Genomic DNA, 20,742 nt, shown 5'->3' on the forward strand with positions numbered 1-20,742 from the left:
ATTGTAAACCTGGACAAACTATGACAGAAGTGTCTGGAATAGCAAAACTAACAAAAACATCACATGAAAAAACCCCTTAATTCTTTGATTTTAGACATTAATTGTATTACAACAGGATGTGCAAAGGCATTATAGACTACACATCTCCTATACAAAGAGATAAAAAAATTAAAGCATCATTACTTAAAAGCACACTAAACTGAATAAAGCAGTGTAAATCCTTGTTCTGTAGTGGAGGGTCAAGTGGCTTGCTCAAGGGCACACCCACAAGACAGGATATTCTATTGCGAATCGACAGTGCCCTATATTTCAGGAGAATCAATTCAACAATCCCCACTCTTCCAGCCCCCAGCATCCTGACAGTACCAGAATACACGTAAAAACACTCAAATCAAAAAGAGTTTTTACGCACCAGCTCCTGAGGGGAACAGAGAATTGTTTGAACGGAGTGCATCGATTTCATCCATAGAGTGGAGCCGCAGAAGTTTCGCTCCTTTGGCCAGACATGCTGTGTGTGCAGCTGACATTACTGTTGGTGAACTCTGCATCTGAATACAACGGCCCCTGAAAGTTTGCCAACCCGGTTCACAGCGTGCTGAAATAAGAAGCATGCGAAGCATATTCACACTTTCTGAACATCAGAGTTATAAAAGGAGTAATTGAATTAACATTTGGACCATTAAAATGTTGTCTTACAGTAGACCAACACAGGAAATAAAACACAAAAGTAAAATACTTCAGCAGAGCACTTTCCGTGCCTTTAAGCAACAATGCTTCTCTTATAATGGTCGAGGAGATGACTAAGACTAAACAAAACAGGTGATACAAATATTATTTCACAACAAACAGAACATGTGATAGTTGCTAACTTTTTCTATATAAAGCACACTTTGGTCGTTTATCCCCAATTCCGCTGCTTATATTTTTTGGTCACTTTCGAGAACTTTCTTTCTCTGTTCTCTTTCTTTCTTCTGTCATCCTCTCCTTCCTCTTTGTATCCCACTCACAGAAATAATATACATTTTTATACCAACATACATTTCATACTATTCATGTAAATGGACAAATGAATATCTCACTTCTAGGGAGGTTAGTAGCTGACTATAAATTGAGCATTATCAAAACTTTGAATTCACTTATTTCAACCCCCATGCTAAAACTTAAAACAAACGTAAAGTATTAATTCCCTCTGGTCTATAAAAATTATGCTATAACGTAAGAGTCACAGCTATAGCAAAGTAGATACATCATGATCACTGCTTTATAATCATATGTCAAAGACGTTTAGTAGAGGGCATCAATAGCTCTTTTTTTTTCATGATGGCATTTCTCACATATACCTCTATTAATATTTTTACCGTATTCTGTTGGGAATTTTAACTTCTCACTCCTAAAGAGGTTTGCTGAGGAGAAAAGAGACCTCAAAGAATTCCGAGCAACGTTTGAAAATTTTGATACACATTTATCATCATATATGTCATGACACTGTGGCATCAGGCGTTCGTCAATCTTTGGCCATGTGGAGTTATTGGTATCACCTTAAAGCTTGTTCATTTGTCTTGCTTTCTATGAAAGAATTACCCATTCATCTTGAATACATGTCAAGATATTTGTGATTGAATGAGGTGAGAGTCGCCTGGTTTCAGAGGTAAAATTAGTGACAAAATGGCCGCCAAAATTTGGTTATTTACAAAGCCTCAGAGTCTGCAGAAACTGATAATCTACATTTGTTGTGCCTTGAATCAATGTTTTTCAACATAATTCACACTGAATTGGGTTCTTAAATGGACACAGAAGGTGTTGAGCCCAAAAACAAAATTTCCAAAAAAAGTAAAACACAAGAGTCAAAGTGTCAGTTTCTTTACTTTCATTATTTTGACGAGCGCCTGATTTCACCATGACGCCTCACACATTCTCTCCATAATTGCAAAGGCAGAAGTTGATCAAAAGACAAATTTCTGCTTAGCTATACTGGACATCAGTCTCTTTGGCCAGTAAATGCTTTTGCATGAAAACATTTGATGAAAACTCGCAGACGCATGATCTCATGAATGTCTTTGTGGCAGTTCCAATGAATATATTAATATGTGCAAGACAATTCATCACACATAAAGATGATTACAAAGTGGGCAATCAATTCATGATAGAAACCCCATGTTCAAATTCATCTCTTAAGTCAAGAGCTACCGGTAGTTGATGCAACTGTTTCAAAGTATTGGGTGAAAATTGGACACTGGGAGGATTACAAAGTTAATCACTGCATTCTTGAGAGGTAGACACAGGAAAACAGACAACTAGAGTCATGTTTCTTCTTAACATACATTTTGACAGTGAGAAAACCATCTAGAAGGTAATACTCAAATGACAAGAGGCAGAATAAAAACAGAGTGTTATCAAACACTTCAAGCAACATTTTAAAAGATACCTTTAGTTAGGAGCAACCAAAATTTAAAGGGCATCTTATATAAAGAGACACACGAGAAATGGCATAATTAACATTCTTTTCGTAAAGAAATATGCCACAAACAGTTAGTAATCTTTTGTAAGATGTCATAGGTAAAATCTGAGTAATCATTAACCCACTAAATGTTGTGTGTTCACCACTCAGCAAGAACATTTCAGTGCGTTGACTAATTGGGGACTAATTCTAGTCATTCAAATGCTCAACAGAAGCATAACTTCGTTATTCAGACATTTTTTTTCTCCATTTTTATTTTCTTTATTTGAAAGTTTAAAAAGCAGGAAACAAAATGAACACTGAAATATTCGATTTCGTATTTCTGGTTTCCGAACATAGGTTTGAAATGTGTCACAACATTTTCTTTGGTCTCCTGCAGATTGGACATAATATGTGTCCATTCAGTCCTTTAAGAGTTAAGCAGGATAACTGATTGACTAATGAGAATCACTGTTGAGACTTCAGGTATTCTCATACAGACGTTTGTCTGATATAATTAATTTTGATATTTTCATACCCACATAAGCTACAATACATTTTACAAACTATGAAAAGGGAATGCATTAATCACACTGGGAAGAATGTCTGAAAACCTCTGAACTGAACTCTTTTGAAAAAGCTGGCATTTCTTTTAAAGAAAAAAAGATGCATGAGTCTGAAAAGAGGTGTGAATGGGAGGTAGACTGGGGAACAGAGTGGCAAACAATACAGTTGACAGGAGGGAGGGAGAGCATGATATATATATGTGTAGTACCATCAGTTTCAACACCAGAGTCTGCATCTGAAATATGAAACCTTGTCTATTAGGTCCAATACAAATAATTTTTCTTTTCAATAACCAAAAACGTTAGACACCTCATGATGTATTATAGACAGAAGTGCTTACATGTATTAAAAAATCCCCATGATGTCATAAAGACAAGACTGTGTAATAAGAAAATTGAAAGATTTTTAAAAAGGCAAACAGACAAAACAAGCAAACAATGAAATTCATCAGCCTGCAATCCCCCTTTTTTCAAATTAATCCAACAACAGAGCAAAATCACAAAATCACAAACATATAAACAGTTATGTAAGAAGACAATATGTCTCATGTCACAAATTTGAGGCAGTTATCTTCAAATCTCCTAACCAAATATTAAAGATACTTACAGTAATTGTACGAGTAACTGTACTGGCTGTTGCTCGTTGTCTGGGCTTCTCGTGTCCAGGAAACTTTTTGTCTCCAAGCAGACGTGAAAGTGGCTGACACATTTTGGGGAATGTAGGTGCTGACATCGGACAGTGGGCAATTGAGGATACCTAGATCAGACCTGGACCCAACTTCTACTGGCACAGACACCATCGTCTCCTGCAAAGCTGTTCCTCTAGCTATGTGCAACGTCAACGTAACTTGTCGTTGCCCAGGGTAGGTGAAGGTGTGTGATGTGGTGGATGTACTCAATACTGATGTGGTAGTTGAATCTCCAAAATCCCACTCAGATCCGTTAATCCCTAAAGGACCCCCGCTCCACATAAAGTAAACTTTCTCAAAGACATTCGGAGAAGTTGGTGAGTAGGTAATACTGAAGTCGTACATCATCCCAACAGCACCAAGGATGTTGCTGTACTCATTGCTACACAGCCCAGGGCCCAATGAGCTAGTTGAGCCACCACAATCGGAACAGCCTGCTGGCAAAGACACGACGCTGCCGCAAAGACATTCTGCGACGTCAGGGTCAAACACGGAATAGCTGTAGCCGCTGAGGTAGCATAGGTCCCTGCACTCCGGTGTGCTTGTGGCGAAGGAGACCCAAGAGCTGTACTGGATGAGTTTGTAGCTCTCACTGGCAAAGTCGTAGACACATGACCCTGCTTTCCTAGGACCTGATCAGAGGGTCACACAAGTGGGGAAAAAATGGGGGAGGGGGGGGGGAAGGGACAGAGAAAATAAAGAGAACTGATCAGTATTGACGTTACCCAGAAGAGATCACATCAAAGAGGAAGCGTCCGAGGAGCACTCTTTTTAGATACATTTTGAACTTCTTTCTCTGAATAAAGATTTTTCACTTGATCAATGGAAAAACAGTCTACGCAAAGAAACGAAAGGACTTGTTTCAAAGCAGTGAAGATACTTTAATTCACAAGACAACGTTCGAAGTAAAAGAGATTTTAACTTTCTCAAAGGAAAATCAGGTAGTCATTTCGGTCACACATAAAAAAAAAAGACAGAAAGATAGTAACAAAGTAAAATTCAAAGAAGAGAAAATTGGGCACCAGACAGACAGACATATGGGGAATGAGGAAAAAAAAAGACGCATTCACAGAGGATATAATTAAAGCGAAAAAAAAGCCCAAACAGACAGAAATTAGTTACCTTTACCCAGTTTGAAACATTTCGCTTCAATGAATCAGTCACTAAATAAAACGAGTCAATGAAACAGAAACTAGTACAAATGAAGCCATTCAAAAAGAATACTATAAGCCATGGGGAGCTGATAAGCAACTATTCTTTGGGCACAAAATTGAAACGTATCTACCTACAGGACATTAATTTTCTCAAAGCAAAATTCATCACTCCAACGACAAATGTTTTCAAAAGCATTTTACAAAATCGAAGTTTCCCCCCATTAAAACACATTAATATTAATAGAAGAGTGTGTTAACCTTCCCCCCAGTGAAATAATTCACGCCAATCATTCGATAATTCATATGCACATAATACTATAGATTTATGTACAACTATTTTCCCCAAAGTATAATCCATCAAATAAAACCCCTTGAAAAGAAGAAAGGTTAAACAATGTTAAACTAAAGAAACGAGGTTAACCGAAATTTTAAAAATACATGTATGGCATTATGTCTAAAAAATAAATGCAATTCTTAAGAAGAGCACAGAATTCAACAATCTGAGGGACTTTCAAGGCAACCAGTTTTCAGAGTTGCATTGAAAGGTATGCAAGAGATCTGAGATTATCTGAACTGTCAACAACTTAGCAGCTCGTGTTTCTAGTTCAGGGCATAATCCATTAACAGTGGAGAGAATGGCATAAACAGGCCAGACAAAAAAGTTGGTCCGCTGGTATTGTGGCCTTGTGAAATGGCTTCCTTTGGAGCAATAGTACTGACAAAATATTTTTTGTTTCTTTCATCTTTATGCTCAGACCCCTCTCTATTAAAGGGGCATTTTTCACTTCAGGAACGTAAGAGCAGAGGCTGTGTATGAGTGTATGTTTGTAGAACAAAACAAGAGATTGGTATACAATGTTATCGGAAACACTCTATACAGCGACAAAGCACAGCTGACTAAAACCTGTCAATTCTTTGCCATATCGACAGACCGAAGGGCTAGAATCCAAATGGCTGCTGGATCGGAAAAGTAAAGTAAAGTAAAGTATGCAATATTACTGAATTCTTCCTCTTTGTTCACTATATATGAGATAACAAAAATATTGACAAAGTATTCATTCAGGCATCAATCTCACAAGCAAAAGATTTCACATTTGAAAAGGGTGAAGAAAATGCTAGAAAGAGCAATGATGATATGTGTTACCCTAAGAGAAAGCCATCTATTAATTTGAAAGATACACCTTGCACAAACGGAGAGCTAAGAATGAACATTGCTATAGTTGACTATAGCTATCAGAAGCAATTGCAATCATACATATCAAGTCAGTTCAACTATGTTTTGACTTTTTGATAACATTGATGAACAATCGATGTTAAAAAGGCGGGTGAGGGGTGGGGGGGGGGGGGGGGGGGTCAAAGTGTTCACATATCGACATTAATAAGACGTCCCTGCAACATCTTCCAAATTATCTTGAGCTTTACCATCGTAAACCATAATTTAAATAGTTTAAAGATCGATTTGAACACTCACTATAAAAGAGCTCCTGTCAAAACATGATGCATAATTTCATATTTTCAGCTGCTGCACGGTACAAAGAGTACGCTCTTTTAAATAATTGATCTTAACTTTTACACTAAAGTTATATTGAAAGCACAACAAAGTCACAACATGTATAATCTGAAAAGGATGAGGTAGAAATAACCATGACAGAAATATTGTGCAAAAAAGATTAAACAAATCTGCAAAATAATTTTACAATAGGCTGCTTATGAAAAAAGTACAACGGTTAGGAAAACTGAAAACATAAACAATATCATGTGCATGTTATAAAGAAGAAAACAATTAAACACCATTTGTATGTGAGGTAAGTGAAAATGTACATAACAAGATGTTCAATAAATACAAATAAAAATGATAAGTACTCAATATATATGTGCAATGCAAAGACACAGTAAATGTGCGAATGAGTTCACTATATTAAGCATGTATTGAAATATATATGATTGCGGTGCATACATCATTGTTCAAATGGGTAGGTGAAAAGAAAAAAAGAAAACAAAAAGCCATGTGATGTTACAGCAGAGGCAGACTGGCGCCTATATCTGAGAGTCAGAACTCACCACACACAATATTGGCATTCAGAGTGTGCCAATTCGGGCAGACAGAAACCCAGTCCAGGGCCGTGCCCAGATTGAAAGTGGATCTTTTATCTCGCTGCAGCCTTTCCTGTTCTGCTGCGCAAAGGGCTGAGTAGTAAACGGATATTTCATGCACACAGGGGAGGTAAAGATATTAGCTCAGTCAGCATGCGTAATTTGGTGGACTCATAATTGATGGATTGCACAGCACAGCATGTAGTTGATGAAAAGCTTACAAAGTCACACATGGGAAAACAGGTTTCTGAATAGTGACGATACAAACTGTATCTAAAAGACAAAAACAATGTGGAATATCTATAAAGAATAATTGCACCCTTGGCTATAAATAGAGCTTGACACAGCAAGAGAATAGACGCAAATCATGATTCGACACAGACATAGCATTATTTTTTAGGGAAGATTAAATATTTTTTCCAACATGGCCTTTCTCACAGCTTTGACTAAACTTAATGTCTTTCCTTTCCACCCCCCTCAATTTCCTTGCTCACAAGGTCCTTGGTGTGTGTTCTGGAATGGTATGCTTCTTCCAACTCATTTATGGCCCTGTAATCACCATACTCTGCGCTTGGAGATTAGAAACGTGTGTCATCATCAAGCTGATTCATGGTATATATATTAATCTCCCCTGACACAGACTCCATTGGTGGGAAAGGTAGGGGCCCATAAAATCACAGTAACACTGATGTTGAGCGAACAACTATTTTTTCAAACAAGGGAAAAGGGCCCCCTTTCCTTTCCGGAAGTCCAACCCAATTCAAAGTCCTTTTTATATTAGAAACGACAGCTACAAAGATATGTGTAAATTGCTCAGCTCCTATTCTCTCTGTTCAAGTCTTCCTCAAAACCAGTTACCCACGTTAACACTCAGACATTAGGTAAAGATCACAAAACCCATTGCTAACACAATCTCTCTAATGTTAGAAGATCTTTGTTTTAGTACGGGGAAAACATACATAGCTAGTTGACCCTTAGTGCTCAGCACTGGAAACGTTTCCTCGCTTACAAGCCATGTTAAATCTGAAAATCTAGAACTTTGGAACAAAATTTAAAAGACCTAAGAAGGTAAGTTATAGAACTAAATTCTAAAGTGTGTCCACATGTTATAAGTTCTCAGGAAAAACATTCTCTACTCTGCTAGTCTTTCTTGAAAGGAACACATCTATTTCAACATGCTAAAACTGATGGTTAAGAATGACATAACACAAACAATGTTAGTTTCCATAGTCAACCACTAAAAAGAGTCAACCACAAAACTAAGCCACGTAATCATAAGTACTAATCACACACTACCTGGTCAACCTTCATAAATACTACAAAAATACACTGTTACACACACATATTAACAGAATTATTAACAATAAGACAGTGAGCTGAATCAGAGGTTTACACAGAACTCAAACTATTTTGCAAGTCACACTCTGCTCCTTTCTACTCCAAGCTTTGAGAGCTGTATCACTTACTCATGTGAGTGCATCTGTATATGTGAATGCATGTGTTCGTGCAGGTGTGTGTGTACATGTGTATTTGTGTGTGTGTGTGTGTGTGTGTGTGTGTGTGTGAGAGAGACAGAGAGAGAAAAAGAGAGCTTGCGTGTATGCGTACGTGCGTGCATGCATGCATGTGTGTGTGTGTGTTGACGAGTGCTTGTGTGAGTAAATTTCTCTTTGCAATGATCAATAAAATCTTATTTGATCTCTTTTGTTGTTCATCTTTTAAGCCTCTAAATTTATATGTGAAGCTGTAGTGCAGAAACAAGACCATATAACATCTGTGTTGGAAGCTTCAGCTTGGACAAGCAACTAATGAATACTATTCTTTTCGATGTAAAAGTGTAACGCCCTACTGGACAAAACCAGTTAATTATTACAGTGAAATCTACTTCATGATGTAGATAGGTCTCTTGATTTTAGCCTAGTTGAATTATTTCATGCCATGAAAAAATATAGCAAGAATAGAAAAGCAATCCATGCGGATGAAGTGAAGCAAAGAAGCAGCATGCTGAAGGGAATTCCAACATTAAAGTATGTACGGTATGTCTCCCTCTCCCTTTTGAGTACTGGGAAAGATGACAGTCTGACATTAAAATTAACACTCATAAGCAATAGAGATACAAGGGTACTATGGCTGGACACCTCTGTATTTCAATGTGCACATATAATATGTTTATTGTGTGCAAATGTGTGAAAGTGTGAGTGTGTGTGTGAGTATGCATTCTTTGTGCTGTGCGTTTGTAGAAAAATGAGTGTATTCATGCAGGCATTAGGGGAGAGAGAGAGAGAGAGAGAGAGAGAGAGAGAGAGAGAGAGAGAGAGAGAGAGAATCAGAATGTGTTGGTGCATGATGTGTGAGAGACAAGGAGAGAGACAGGCATGGAAAGACAAATTTTCTGGTTGCATGAACTTGTGAATTTTTTGGGAAGTGTATAAATATGTAACATCTGTTTTTGGAAAGAAAGAAAATCTAAAACAATATAAAACTGAGATTTTTTTATGTCCATGCAGTCACATATTATCATGTTCGTGCATTGAGTAAATTAAATACAAACAAAGAAAACTAATGACTAAGATGTGTGAATTTGTAAAATTGTAAAATTTCAATGATTTGCATTTTATCAGAAGGCATACAATGCTGAAAACACGTTCATAAATATTGTTTTATTGAAGCAGTCAAGCTTCAGAAACATACTTCTCTATCATCATTTAATTCATTATAAGTTGACCACTGATCTTAGTTTGAGGACTTAAGTCTAACACATAAATGCATGCTAACAAGAGAGTTTCTACATTTTAAAGAAAACACATCTAAAAAATTAAAAAGACGAAAAAGCAAATCACATAGACTAACATAAACTACATTCCTTTGTACTTACAGATCTGAAAAGCAGATATACGCGTCATTCTCAACGGATTGCTGGGATCCCTGCTACACAGAGTTTGATCTTCATCCACAATTGTACCACCTGCAGCGACAAAGGAATCCAGGAATATCCGGAGCCATATCAGGCTGCAGTCACAGCTCCAGTCATTCCCAGACAGGTTTCTACGAAGATAATAACTAAATTTTCAAAACCAAGAAAAAGAACCATACATACATCATATACATATAGCATGACATATAAACTCTGAAAATGACTTGAACGATTGGATTTAAAGAAAATTAGAGAAAACTTTTGCAAAAAGGAGAACAATAACGTATTGCTTATTTTGTCTTAAAAATGAACAATTATATTTCTTAGTATGATACAAAATGGTATATAAGTCGACCTCCCTCTCAAAGCATTACACGTAGCTAGTTTCAAACAGTTCATTGAAACCTGAAAGAAACTATATCTCATCTCCAGTTGCTGTTGGCTTTGTCAATACTTTACTTCTACTATACAGCGCAGGTCATGGAAAGTGATAGAGAAAAAAAATCCCGAAATATTTGTCCATTGTCACAATGGGTAATGAATCTGTATGAATCCAATGACTAATTTAAGACTAATACAACAAACAAAAAGCATGTAATGTAAACATGAATTCAAAACTTACATTTCTTTCAAGTTGTCCAGTCCATCAAACAATCCAGAAGGAAGGGAGGTCAATCTGTTGCTACTGAGATCACTGGTCCCAGAAAAACAAGAGTGATTCATTACAAAAAGTCATAATGGATATTATGCTTTCCACAAATGCTATAGAAAACAGAAAAAGGAGATCAGTTGAAGTTTTAACTTCTTAATCTTTCATTTTTATCTCCTTAACACACAGATGCATGCACATAATATGCATGTGTTCATGAAAACCCAAAAAATGAAAACTCACATGCATATTATATTATTCCGACGTTGCCTCACTTTTTTTAAATCTCTCATGTCCTCATTCATCCTTATTTCCAATTTTTTTCCTTCTCTCTAATACCATACTCACAGATTTTTACTGAAACAGTTTACTGGATTTTCAGAAATTCAACTGATACCATCATCTTTTTATATAAGGCCTCTATGGAGTTTCATGTCTTTCACACAAAAAACAAAAAAATGTCCATTCACTTACATGTACTGAATTAATGCGTTGGAGGAAAAGGTGTTGGCAGACAAGGAAGTGAGATCACAGTTATTCAACTTTCTGAGGAAAAAAACCCGAAGTACAAAGCACAATGAGTATAACTTGTCATGCATCTACTTCCCACTGCTCTAGGAACAATGTCAAGAAAAAAGTAACACGAAAAAAGAACAAAAACATTAGACAAAAAGACTTACACAAACTAAAAAAAATACTAAAAATTAATTTTCAAAACTTATTTCACCTTCGGAAATAAATCTATGGTATAGATTCAAAAGAAGAGTCAAAGTTTTGAAAGTTTAAGAAATCAAATGAAATCAGATTTTCCTCCTCACGTCCCTCCAATATCAATAACTACCCCCCCCCCCCTTCCCCATCCGCAAATCTCCCCAAAACCATTGTGGCTCCTATCTACTCTTCTGTCAGAAAACAAAAATGAAGACTAGATCTAGTAGTAATATACTTTCTGGTTGAATTTCTTTAAGAATTATTCTCTTGGACATACATGTCGAGAAGGGGTGGACAAAAATTTGCCTCCCCCCCCAAAAAAAAAATCAATAAAATGTTCAAAACATTTGACTCCACCAAAAAATTAACAAGTAAAGAAAAAGGAAAAATTATAGTAGTATTCTTTTTTCAAATAAAAATTGAGATAAGCATTACCCATGTTTGCATTAAATTGTTATTTCATTTTATAAAAAATTATTATATCAATGGTAAAGACTATCGAATTAAACTGGTAAAGGTGATTTGTGCATGTGTGAGAGTGTAGTCAGGCATGCGAGTCTGCAAGTTAGAGAGGAGAAAGAGAAAAAGAGACAGAGAGAGAGAAAGAAAGATAGTGCGGAAGAACAGGGAAGAGCAACTTTATTGGAAAAGAAAAGAAAAAAATGCATCTTGTGAACAGGGACAATACTAAGCAAATACCTCATTTTGATGGAATTGATAATCATATCGATACTCAATATGTTGTGCTCAGACAACTTAGGGAATAAAATAGATTCAGTATCTTTCTCTTTGTGTCTTCTATTCTATGATTTGTCTCGCTCCGATTACACTGTGAATTAAGTCGGCCTTTGCCCCTGTGTGTGAGTGGTCTAACGTTTCAATATAGCAGGCAGTGTGGTACTTCTCATTTTTCAACTTGTAAAACATCATATAAAACCTTCAGCAGCTGTATTTTTTTTTTACAGCAGTTCAACAACAGAAGACAACCACTGTACACCAAGTTCAGGAAACAGAAATCTTATATTTGGAATTTGCTGAAAGGAACTCCAATTTCAGGGGTGATTTGATTGAACTCTGGTTATTGAAAGTTGACATAAAATATAACGTATCTCATCAAGTTGTATTTGACACTGCAGTTTTACCAACTTTACCCACAACAATGAAATATAAAAAAATACTAGTAGCTGTTATTCCCCAGAAACAGTGATGTCAAAGTCCCATTTCTCGGAGAGAGAGAGAGAGAGAGAGAGAGAGAGAGAGAGAGAGAGAGAGAGAGAGAGAGAGAGGGGGGGAGACGACGAGAGAGGGTGAGGGAGGGAGAGAAGGAGGGAGGGAGAGAGAGAGAGAGAAGGTGCATGCATAAGTTTGTGAAGATGTGAGCACGTGTGTGAGAGTGTGTGAAATAAATGTATGTTCGTGAGTCTTCTTACATTTCTTCCAGGTCTGCCATACAGCTTAAGGCATCATCTGGCAACGTTGTCAAACTGTTGCCACCAACATGTCTGCAAATGAACTTACAGAGTTATTCACAGAGAAGATTTTTTCACAGGACAAAAAAAATTCTTAAATATCAAAGTCTGCATCATTATCAATCTTTTCAATCTTGTTCCGGTTCAAGCTGTCTTTCTTTAAAGCCATACACATGTACACTTAGAGAGAGTGGAAGATGTCTGAGGCCCTGCTTGGTCTGATGTTGTGTCCTTGGAAAAAAGCACTTGACACACTTTATACTTTAGTTTGGCTCGGTCCTATCAGAGATTTTCCATGAACTTGAAAGTAAAGCCACTTAAAAACCTTGTAGTGTTGCAAAAGGGCATTAAAAGATGTACAATTTTTCGCAAAAAGGAAAAAAAAAGCTGGGAATCCTTTTGCATATCAACAAAGGTAACAAATCTGCAGATAGAACATTTCAAAGCAAACTCAGTTTTGATTGGCTGAAGTAACTTTTAATATATATAGAAAACATTCAGCTTAACCCTCCTAGTGTCGATGGCTGATTAAATCAACTTGAAGTTTTGTTCTGAGATGACATAGTCAATTTAATTAGCCATAATTTGAGTCACTATTTCAGTTCATTTAACATATACAGAGTTCCAAAAGTTCTGTCACACCCATTATACTACGATGATTTTTGTTATAGCAGAAGAATTGCAGCAAAAAAGAAAAAGTATAACTTGTATGACTTATGAGACCCCACGTGCATGAGCAGATGAAAGAAATCATAAACCGGAAGTGCAGGTTGACATCAACGCATCCTACACACAAAATTTGCGTTTAATCACGCAGACAAAGTGTAAACACACTTTACGCACAATAAAATTCAATGATTTTTAACAGTTCGGTCATCAGTTCACCTGTTTTCAAAAACCAAAATGGACAAATGCAGAAAATGAGCGCGCTGTGCATATGATAAATACTTCACTTGCGCTTTCTTCTGTTGCAAGACACGTAAATGTGTGCAGCAGGACCATCTAACGCTTGAACAAGCGTTTTAACGTCACTAGAACTGTCCAAGACAAGCCTACACCATGCCAACCAAGGGGAACAACCCAACGTCAGATGTTGGTTATTGTCAAAACCCATGTTCGAAACCCGTTCCAACCAAGTGCATAGACTGCCAAGTACATCCGATTGTCTTAAAACATCATTATTAGACATTTATATGATGGTGGATTACGTGATTATTGCCCTTTATGTGGAGCCGTTCTAACCCAGTTTCATCGAACACATCGCCACATTCGGGAACAACAACATCATCAATGGAAATGGAGACATTGGTAAAGTGATCCATTCAGAGGATAGAGATTTCCCAAAACCAATGTCCCCAAAGTCCTTTCAAAGCAACATCAAAGTATGACGGTATCGTGACAAAATTTATCGTCACGTTGACTGCTCGATATGACACTGTTGATGAAATGTGCTAATAAGACAACGCCCGACCCCAAGCGGCCATAATTAGCCGAAACTCCTTCTAAACTCATCAAATCATTTTTCTGGACCGGCCTGCAAGATCAACAAGCCTTAATCCAACAGAACATCTGTAAGATGACCTTGACTGGAGAATTAGAAACAGGCTGCACTCTGTACAAACTTGTCATGAACTGAAGGGTGCACTTCACAAGGAATGGCAGGGGATTCCTCAGGCAACTACAAGGACATTAATTCAGTCAATGAACAGACATTTTGTATCAGTAAATCAAGCTGGAAGAGGCGACAAACAATACTGAGCAAATTTGGATTTGGATTTTTCAAGAGTCAGTGTGTATAAAATTATCGCCCTTGAATAAGGAATAACATTGGTCTATTCTTTTCATGTCATGTTGGCAGAAAATGAATAAAGATCATGTGTACCAAATTTCTCATGGCTATGTTGAAAAGTAAATGAGTTAATGTACTTTTAAAGTGAGTGTGACAGAACTTTTGCAACAAGGTATATTTTTTACATTGTCAAATGTCTCAACTCCTTCACAAATGACCACAACCTGCTATTTACATTCTACTTTCTGAAAATATATGTACATTTATGGTCTTTACTTGATTGGTTAGCTTGCTCTCCCGAATTTTCAAAAATACTATGGTGAAATTACATAATTTTCGCAGACACCCCAGGCTATTTATCAGCAAAATTTGGAGGGTCAGGTTTGATTCTTATACACAGCTCCTAATAAGAAAGGGTCAGGCAAGTGACAAAAGCTAGATTTTAAGAGAAGCACTGAAAACAAAAGTAAAAAAAGCCATATTAACGAAGCTGCAACCCACACATTAACCTTTTCATGTCACGTCACTTAACTGGAGTGGTGGAGAAGATAACTGTCATAATAATGATAAAGTCAGAATACTTTTGTGCACTGCTGATAACAAGCCTTGTCATTAGATACAACTTTGGCTGTCTTTGAGATATTTTTTTCCCCTCAGGCACCTCATTTTTATTTCCATGGCAACATGTGCATTCACATTCTAAAACTTCCAATAACTCAGTTAGAAGGGCTCATTTTACTGAATACATTGGTACCAAATACATCGGGCAAAGACAAAAAAAAGTCTACAGTACTTTTTAAAGAATGCCACAAACTGCCTCACTCCAAAGTGATATCAATTGTTACAACAAACATGCTACGGAAAAAAAGATATACTTACAATATTTTCAAATTGCAGAATGTTACGGAAGCACCAAAGCTGAAGTAAGATAAGCCACAGTTTTCTATGTACCTGGGGAGAGGACAAAGACATATATACCACAGTTCTGGGAGGAAATTAGATGTAAAATGTTCTACACTCCATCTGACACAGTTTAGACTATTAGGAGTTAGGCTGCCTGCTTAGCCTACCCTTTGAAAATAGCAGATGGACAGAGATAACTGATAAAATATCTTCGTTATAAGGAAATAGAATTCACATCTTTAGAGAGCAAGATAAACTGTTAGACCCTTACACAAAAAACACTAAGAGATGGGAAACATAATGCATTATAAAAATGTTCACGGAAGTATAGAATACTGTTTGACTTCTTCTTCTTCTTCTTCTTCACCTTCTACTGCTAGATCTCCTCCTAGTTATCCAACCTTCAGTACAACAGATTTTCACATATGTGACTATTTTGCCTATTTTGTAGGTCCCTTGTCAACCGGCAGGCACACTACGATTTCAAAGGTACTCTATTTTTTTTTAACTGACTGGAGTATTTTCAGTTTTGGTAGGAATTAATTTTGAATTTTGCCCGCATGGCAACTGAAGCCTACTCTTATTGATTTTAGAACCACCAAGAGATCTTTAACATGCGCATCTGGCACACGAGACTTCCAGGATCTTTTGTCCTTGTCCAAGAAGGTTAGGTGTTTGATCTTTTGTACCCTATGATCAGGGATTCCGCTGAAAGACAGCAGTAAGAAGAAGCCAGGAGTAGCAGTAGAAAGGAGTATGGGAAAGAGAGGAGCACAGATGTGGCCAGGACTGGGCTGAAAGCATACAACATAAAAAAGAACTACAGGACACGAAAGGAGGATAAAGAGAAAAAATTACATAATAACATTTTTTTCTGTTTCCATTGGCAGTTTTCCATTCCAGGACATTCAGACCGAGAGGCCAATGCCATAATCTCTAGACCATGAGAGCCCCCTCTTGATGATTTAAAATAATACTCAAATTTAATAATTGATGATCACAGCATGAACAATTCCTGAACCGTTTTGAAGCAATTCACATACAGCTTCTTATTCTGCTACAAGACTGGAGGCATGAATATATAACACTGAAATACCAAACAAGTGGATACTTACAACTGCTCAACAGGAAGTTCCTGGCTGCCCTCACTAAGGCTCAGTAGCTGGTTGCCAGATATATTTCTGATCAAAATACAAAAGACAAATAATTGCACCAGATAAGCAAATTTAAGCTAACAAGAAGCATACATCTGCTACTATAGTGCATATATAGGGAAAATCATTTTTTAAAACCCACTAAACAATTAACTTTCATAAATATCATTCTTGCTGTCCGCATTTTTTTTTGCAAATTAAAAAAAAAAAGTTTTTTAATCACTCAACCATTCTAAGGAAAATCCTACAAATTCAGAACAAATTATCTCATGATTTCATATTTCTAATATACACTCAGTGTCTGATATTCATCAACTGAAATACAGTCTAGCACACACGTACCGAAATTGTAAAATGCGGAAATCTTTTCGTTATGTACGAATTTCACTTTCTGCGAATTCCAGGCAATGGGTCACAAAACTGAACAATGGGGACATGATGTTAAATGAATTATGCCCCTGCCCCCACCCCCCTCCATGTCATGCCAGCATGCTTGTCTGGTTCATGCTCTTAGACTGATAAACATCAATGTGTTATCTACTTCTGCTTGGATCAGCCACTTTTCCTAGACTGAAAAGACTTTCCGTTCTTTAGCGAAGCCATGGTCCACTCTCTCATTTGCAGTTAAATTACAGCTTCTCTTGTCGAAGCTGCAGGCATACATCTGTTGCATACCATCACTCCTACCCAGTTCAATTCTTTTACAAACCAGGTTTATGTAATAAAGTCATCCAAATTTTTTACTCTAGAAGGAATTTTATCTGAACAACTAAAAAGAGATAGCAGTGTGCTCAAACAGAATGTTCACCTGCATAATAGTATTAACCCTATCCGTACGCCCTGGGGTCATTTTGTACCCCCAGGGGTTTTATTCTTCCCATTTAGAATACTTCTAGGGCGATGGTCTCTTTGAAACTTTCAGTATTTCTTGAAAAATCATTTTGACAGACTGCTGTGCAAAGCGTAGGGATCGGATTAACGCGTAAATTTCCTCTTTGGAAAGTGGTGGCACAGAGTTCCCCACGTCCTATGGATACGATAGTAGAACAAGACATATGGATAGGGTTAAGAAAATTCTCTAAGCTAGCAATGAACTGCCAACAAAGAAGATTTTTCTTTAAGTAAAAAAGTACATGGACATACTAACGATCATTTAGTTTTCGTGCAAGGAAGAGGCAAGACAGACAGATAGAAATGACAAAGGATTAGAAAATTATTAGGCCCTCCCTGTAGCACTCTGTGAACACCTGTACAACATTTTTAAAAATATTTGCAAGCACAATTCAAAAAATGGAACCAAAATAGCTACTCACAAAACTTTCAGTTTTGAGCCATAAAAATGTGACAGATCAGCCAAAAACAAATTTGTATTCATCTGAAGGTACCTGAGTAGGAAGAACAGAAAAAAGCAACTAGCATGCGCTACATACAAAGTATACAAGCAAGCAAATCTGGCACTAACCAGTTCTTAGAAAATAAATAGAATAGCAAGAGCCAAAAATTTAAAGCCATTACATTCAACTAACACTGCCAATTAATATTATTTCTCATTATGAAAAGAAAACATGTATATTGTATCAAAGCATTGTATATTATATGATTCTATTCAACTGAACACTTCTCTGCACCTCTGAAAAGAGGAAAAACTTTACCTTCTTTTGCTCAGCATCTTAAAAGAGCGTAAGAGCCCTTACTTAACCATACAATAAGGTGTAACAAAAGAAACACAACGGTAAACTACTATTCCTTCACCCTGTTGAACACTTGAGATTCCAAATGGCCTGACTGAGTTAGTAAAGTCAAAGACAAAAATATGACCCCCAGAACTAACAGATTTTTCTTTTCCAGTACTTCCATCCCTTGCGGAATGAAAGATTTTTGGCCAAATAACACTGTTAACTATCTTAAATAAATATAATTTTTTCACAACACTATTCACTATTGAACTTAAGGAAGTGAGGGGGAGACAGGGGAAAAAGAATCATTGTCTAACCACAGAAACACTCTAAACTTTCAGCATGTCTTGAAGTAGGACTGGTATATTATTGTTATTCAACAAAAGCAAAAAGCAAAAATAGCCAATTTAACTTCAATAATCTTACACAAACAAGAACATAAAAGGCAACTTCAACATATAAAACTATTTGAAGCTCAAGCAGAAGTTTTAACAGAAAACAAATAAAATAGCACCTCATTTTAACAAGGAAAAAAAAAAAAGGAAAACAAATAAAATCCAACAACTGTCATTTCACAAGCATCATAAAAAGAAAATAATCCTACTAAAATATCAGTTTATAAAATTTCGGAAGTTAAGGGGTAGTAATCTGTCATATATTTTTAAAAAATGAAATAGCAATGCGGAACAAAATCTGAAAATACCATCATATGTCAGTGATGATGCAGACAAGACCTTTCTGGGCAAGAAAAACGGCAGCTTGCAATGATGCTTTTGAGGGGGCTGAGAGTGTTTGGAATATTGCTGAGTCTGACAGGTCAATAAAAAATAGAAAGCCCACACAGCTTACACTCGAGTTTGGGATAAGCACTTTATAAAACAATTTACCGCTATTGCCATAATTATCATCACATTATATATATTATTATTAAAACTGTGAACGTGCAAGTATGTATGCATTCATTCATGTTTGTACTGTTGTAAGTATTATAAAGCACAGATGAAAGAAGGAAAAAAAATTGATATGAATTAGAGTGAATTCTGCATTATAATAAAAGTTCCTTATTACTCTAGTCAGGTTACAATTACTTAGAATAAAAGCATAAAACAAAGAGAGAGAGAGAGAGGACATATCAAAGCATAATAATTTTTGACGACATTAAACTGCTCCACTTACATCTCCTCCAGACTTGTCAGTAATGAAAATGAAGACCAGTCAAGTGATGAAATGGAATTATATGATGCATCTCTGTGAAAAATTAACAAGGAAAAATGAGTGTGCTTTAAGAGTTCAGATAGTTTCCTCTTGAAAAGTTAGGACAAGTATTTTAAAAATCCAATGCTACCAAATTATCCAAAGCCAGTAATTATCAACTCTCTTTTACATTTAATTAAAGACAATTTAAAAAGTTATAACTGGGAACAGGCAAGAAAAGATACATATTTTTAAAAAGATTGGGGTCATTTCTTTAAGATGACCATTGATAACCAACAACAAAAATAAAAACTGAATTATTTGAATGCGCTGTTGGTAAAGCATTCACCTCAATATCATTCTGATAGCATAAGACAATGGATTTAAAAAATTACGCTACTCAGCAGCCTGATTAATAAGTACCAGAGATACTTGAGGGATACCTAACTGTCCCCTGCAAGGAACTTACGATGTCCATAGGATAAGAAGAACCACTTTGCAAAAACAGAAAATATAACTCCGATTCTCTGAAGTCCAAATCAAATAAAGAATTTTTATTTTTTTATGTGATCATGTTTATTCAGCATGGCAAAATTTTACTAATTCTTTTAATTAATCCTTTTGCTGTTTGTTTCTGCAAAGATATCTTCTATCAGTCTACATCTATTCATCCCAAGCATAAAGATAGTACCTGGTGCGGTGACTTCAATAAAGAAATTAATATATTATATATCCAGAAACTTACATGTACAATAATGCTGGCATGCTTTGAGAAGAGATGATGTCTATGGAGGATAATGCGTTGTTTCTGAGAATGCTGTGAAAGAAAAGTAGTAGGATTGGCATACAATGTCATGTGAAAGGTAAAATCTCTTATGAAACAATCATAATATTTCCATTTTCACCAAATTAACCAAGAAAAGACTAACCATGCAAATATAAAGCTAGAGAAAACATAATATTTTAAAACTTGCTATGAACATCTATTACAAAACGACTCTTTCCTGCCATGCATAAACAACAAAGCACCGTATATTGTATCTTGAAGACCCTATTGAGTCAAACACACAATCAAAATTATTTGAGATCTGTGGAAGAGAATTTTGAGAGTGCCCACTGTAAGGTCAAATAAGTTGGGTGGAGAGGCTTCTTCTACCTACATGCCCTAAAGATTATTATGTTTTATGCCATTGTCGTCAGAGAGAGTCAAAGAATAGTCTTAAAGCACATATATGTTTTCAACTCAGTTTTCTGCCAGTTGTTTTTGTATTAGAGTGCGTGGATCTGTGAGTTATGTGTGTGAGTATGAAAGTGTGTGTGTGTGTGTGTGTGTGTGTGTGTGT

General features: G+C 36.3%; 1 protein-coding gene across 2 annotated transcripts in view; it reads right to left on the bottom strand.

The window, feature by feature from the left end:
• LOC101862450 (polycystin-1) overlaps positions 1-20,216 on the bottom strand; it is a gene marked incomplete at its 5' end in the record, with an annotated part of 80,357 nt that extends 60,141 nt beyond the window's left edge. For both annotated transcript variants that reach the window (XM_035972452.1, XM_035972451.1), the window contains 10 exon segments: positions 413-595; positions 3,611-4,324; positions 9,816-9,985; positions 10,477-10,548; positions 10,978-11,049; positions 12,645-12,716; positions 15,352-15,423; positions 16,491-16,556; positions 19,382-19,453; positions 20,145-20,216. In XM_035972452.1, the coding sequence (XP_035828345.1) occupies positions 413-595; positions 3,611-4,324; positions 9,816-9,985; positions 10,477-10,548; positions 10,978-11,049; positions 12,645-12,716; positions 15,352-15,423; positions 16,491-16,556; positions 19,382-19,453; positions 20,145-20,216 (1,565 nt within the window).
• Positions 20,217-20,742: the final 526 nt, after the last annotated feature.

Source organism: Aplysia californica, unplaced genomic scaffold (genome assembly GCF_000002075.1).
Source record: "Aplysia californica isolate F4 #8 unplaced genomic scaffold, AplCal3.0 scaffold00698, whole genome shotgun sequence".
Taxonomy (NCBI): domain Eukaryota; kingdom Metazoa; phylum Mollusca; class Gastropoda; order Aplysiida; family Aplysiidae; genus Aplysia; species Aplysia californica.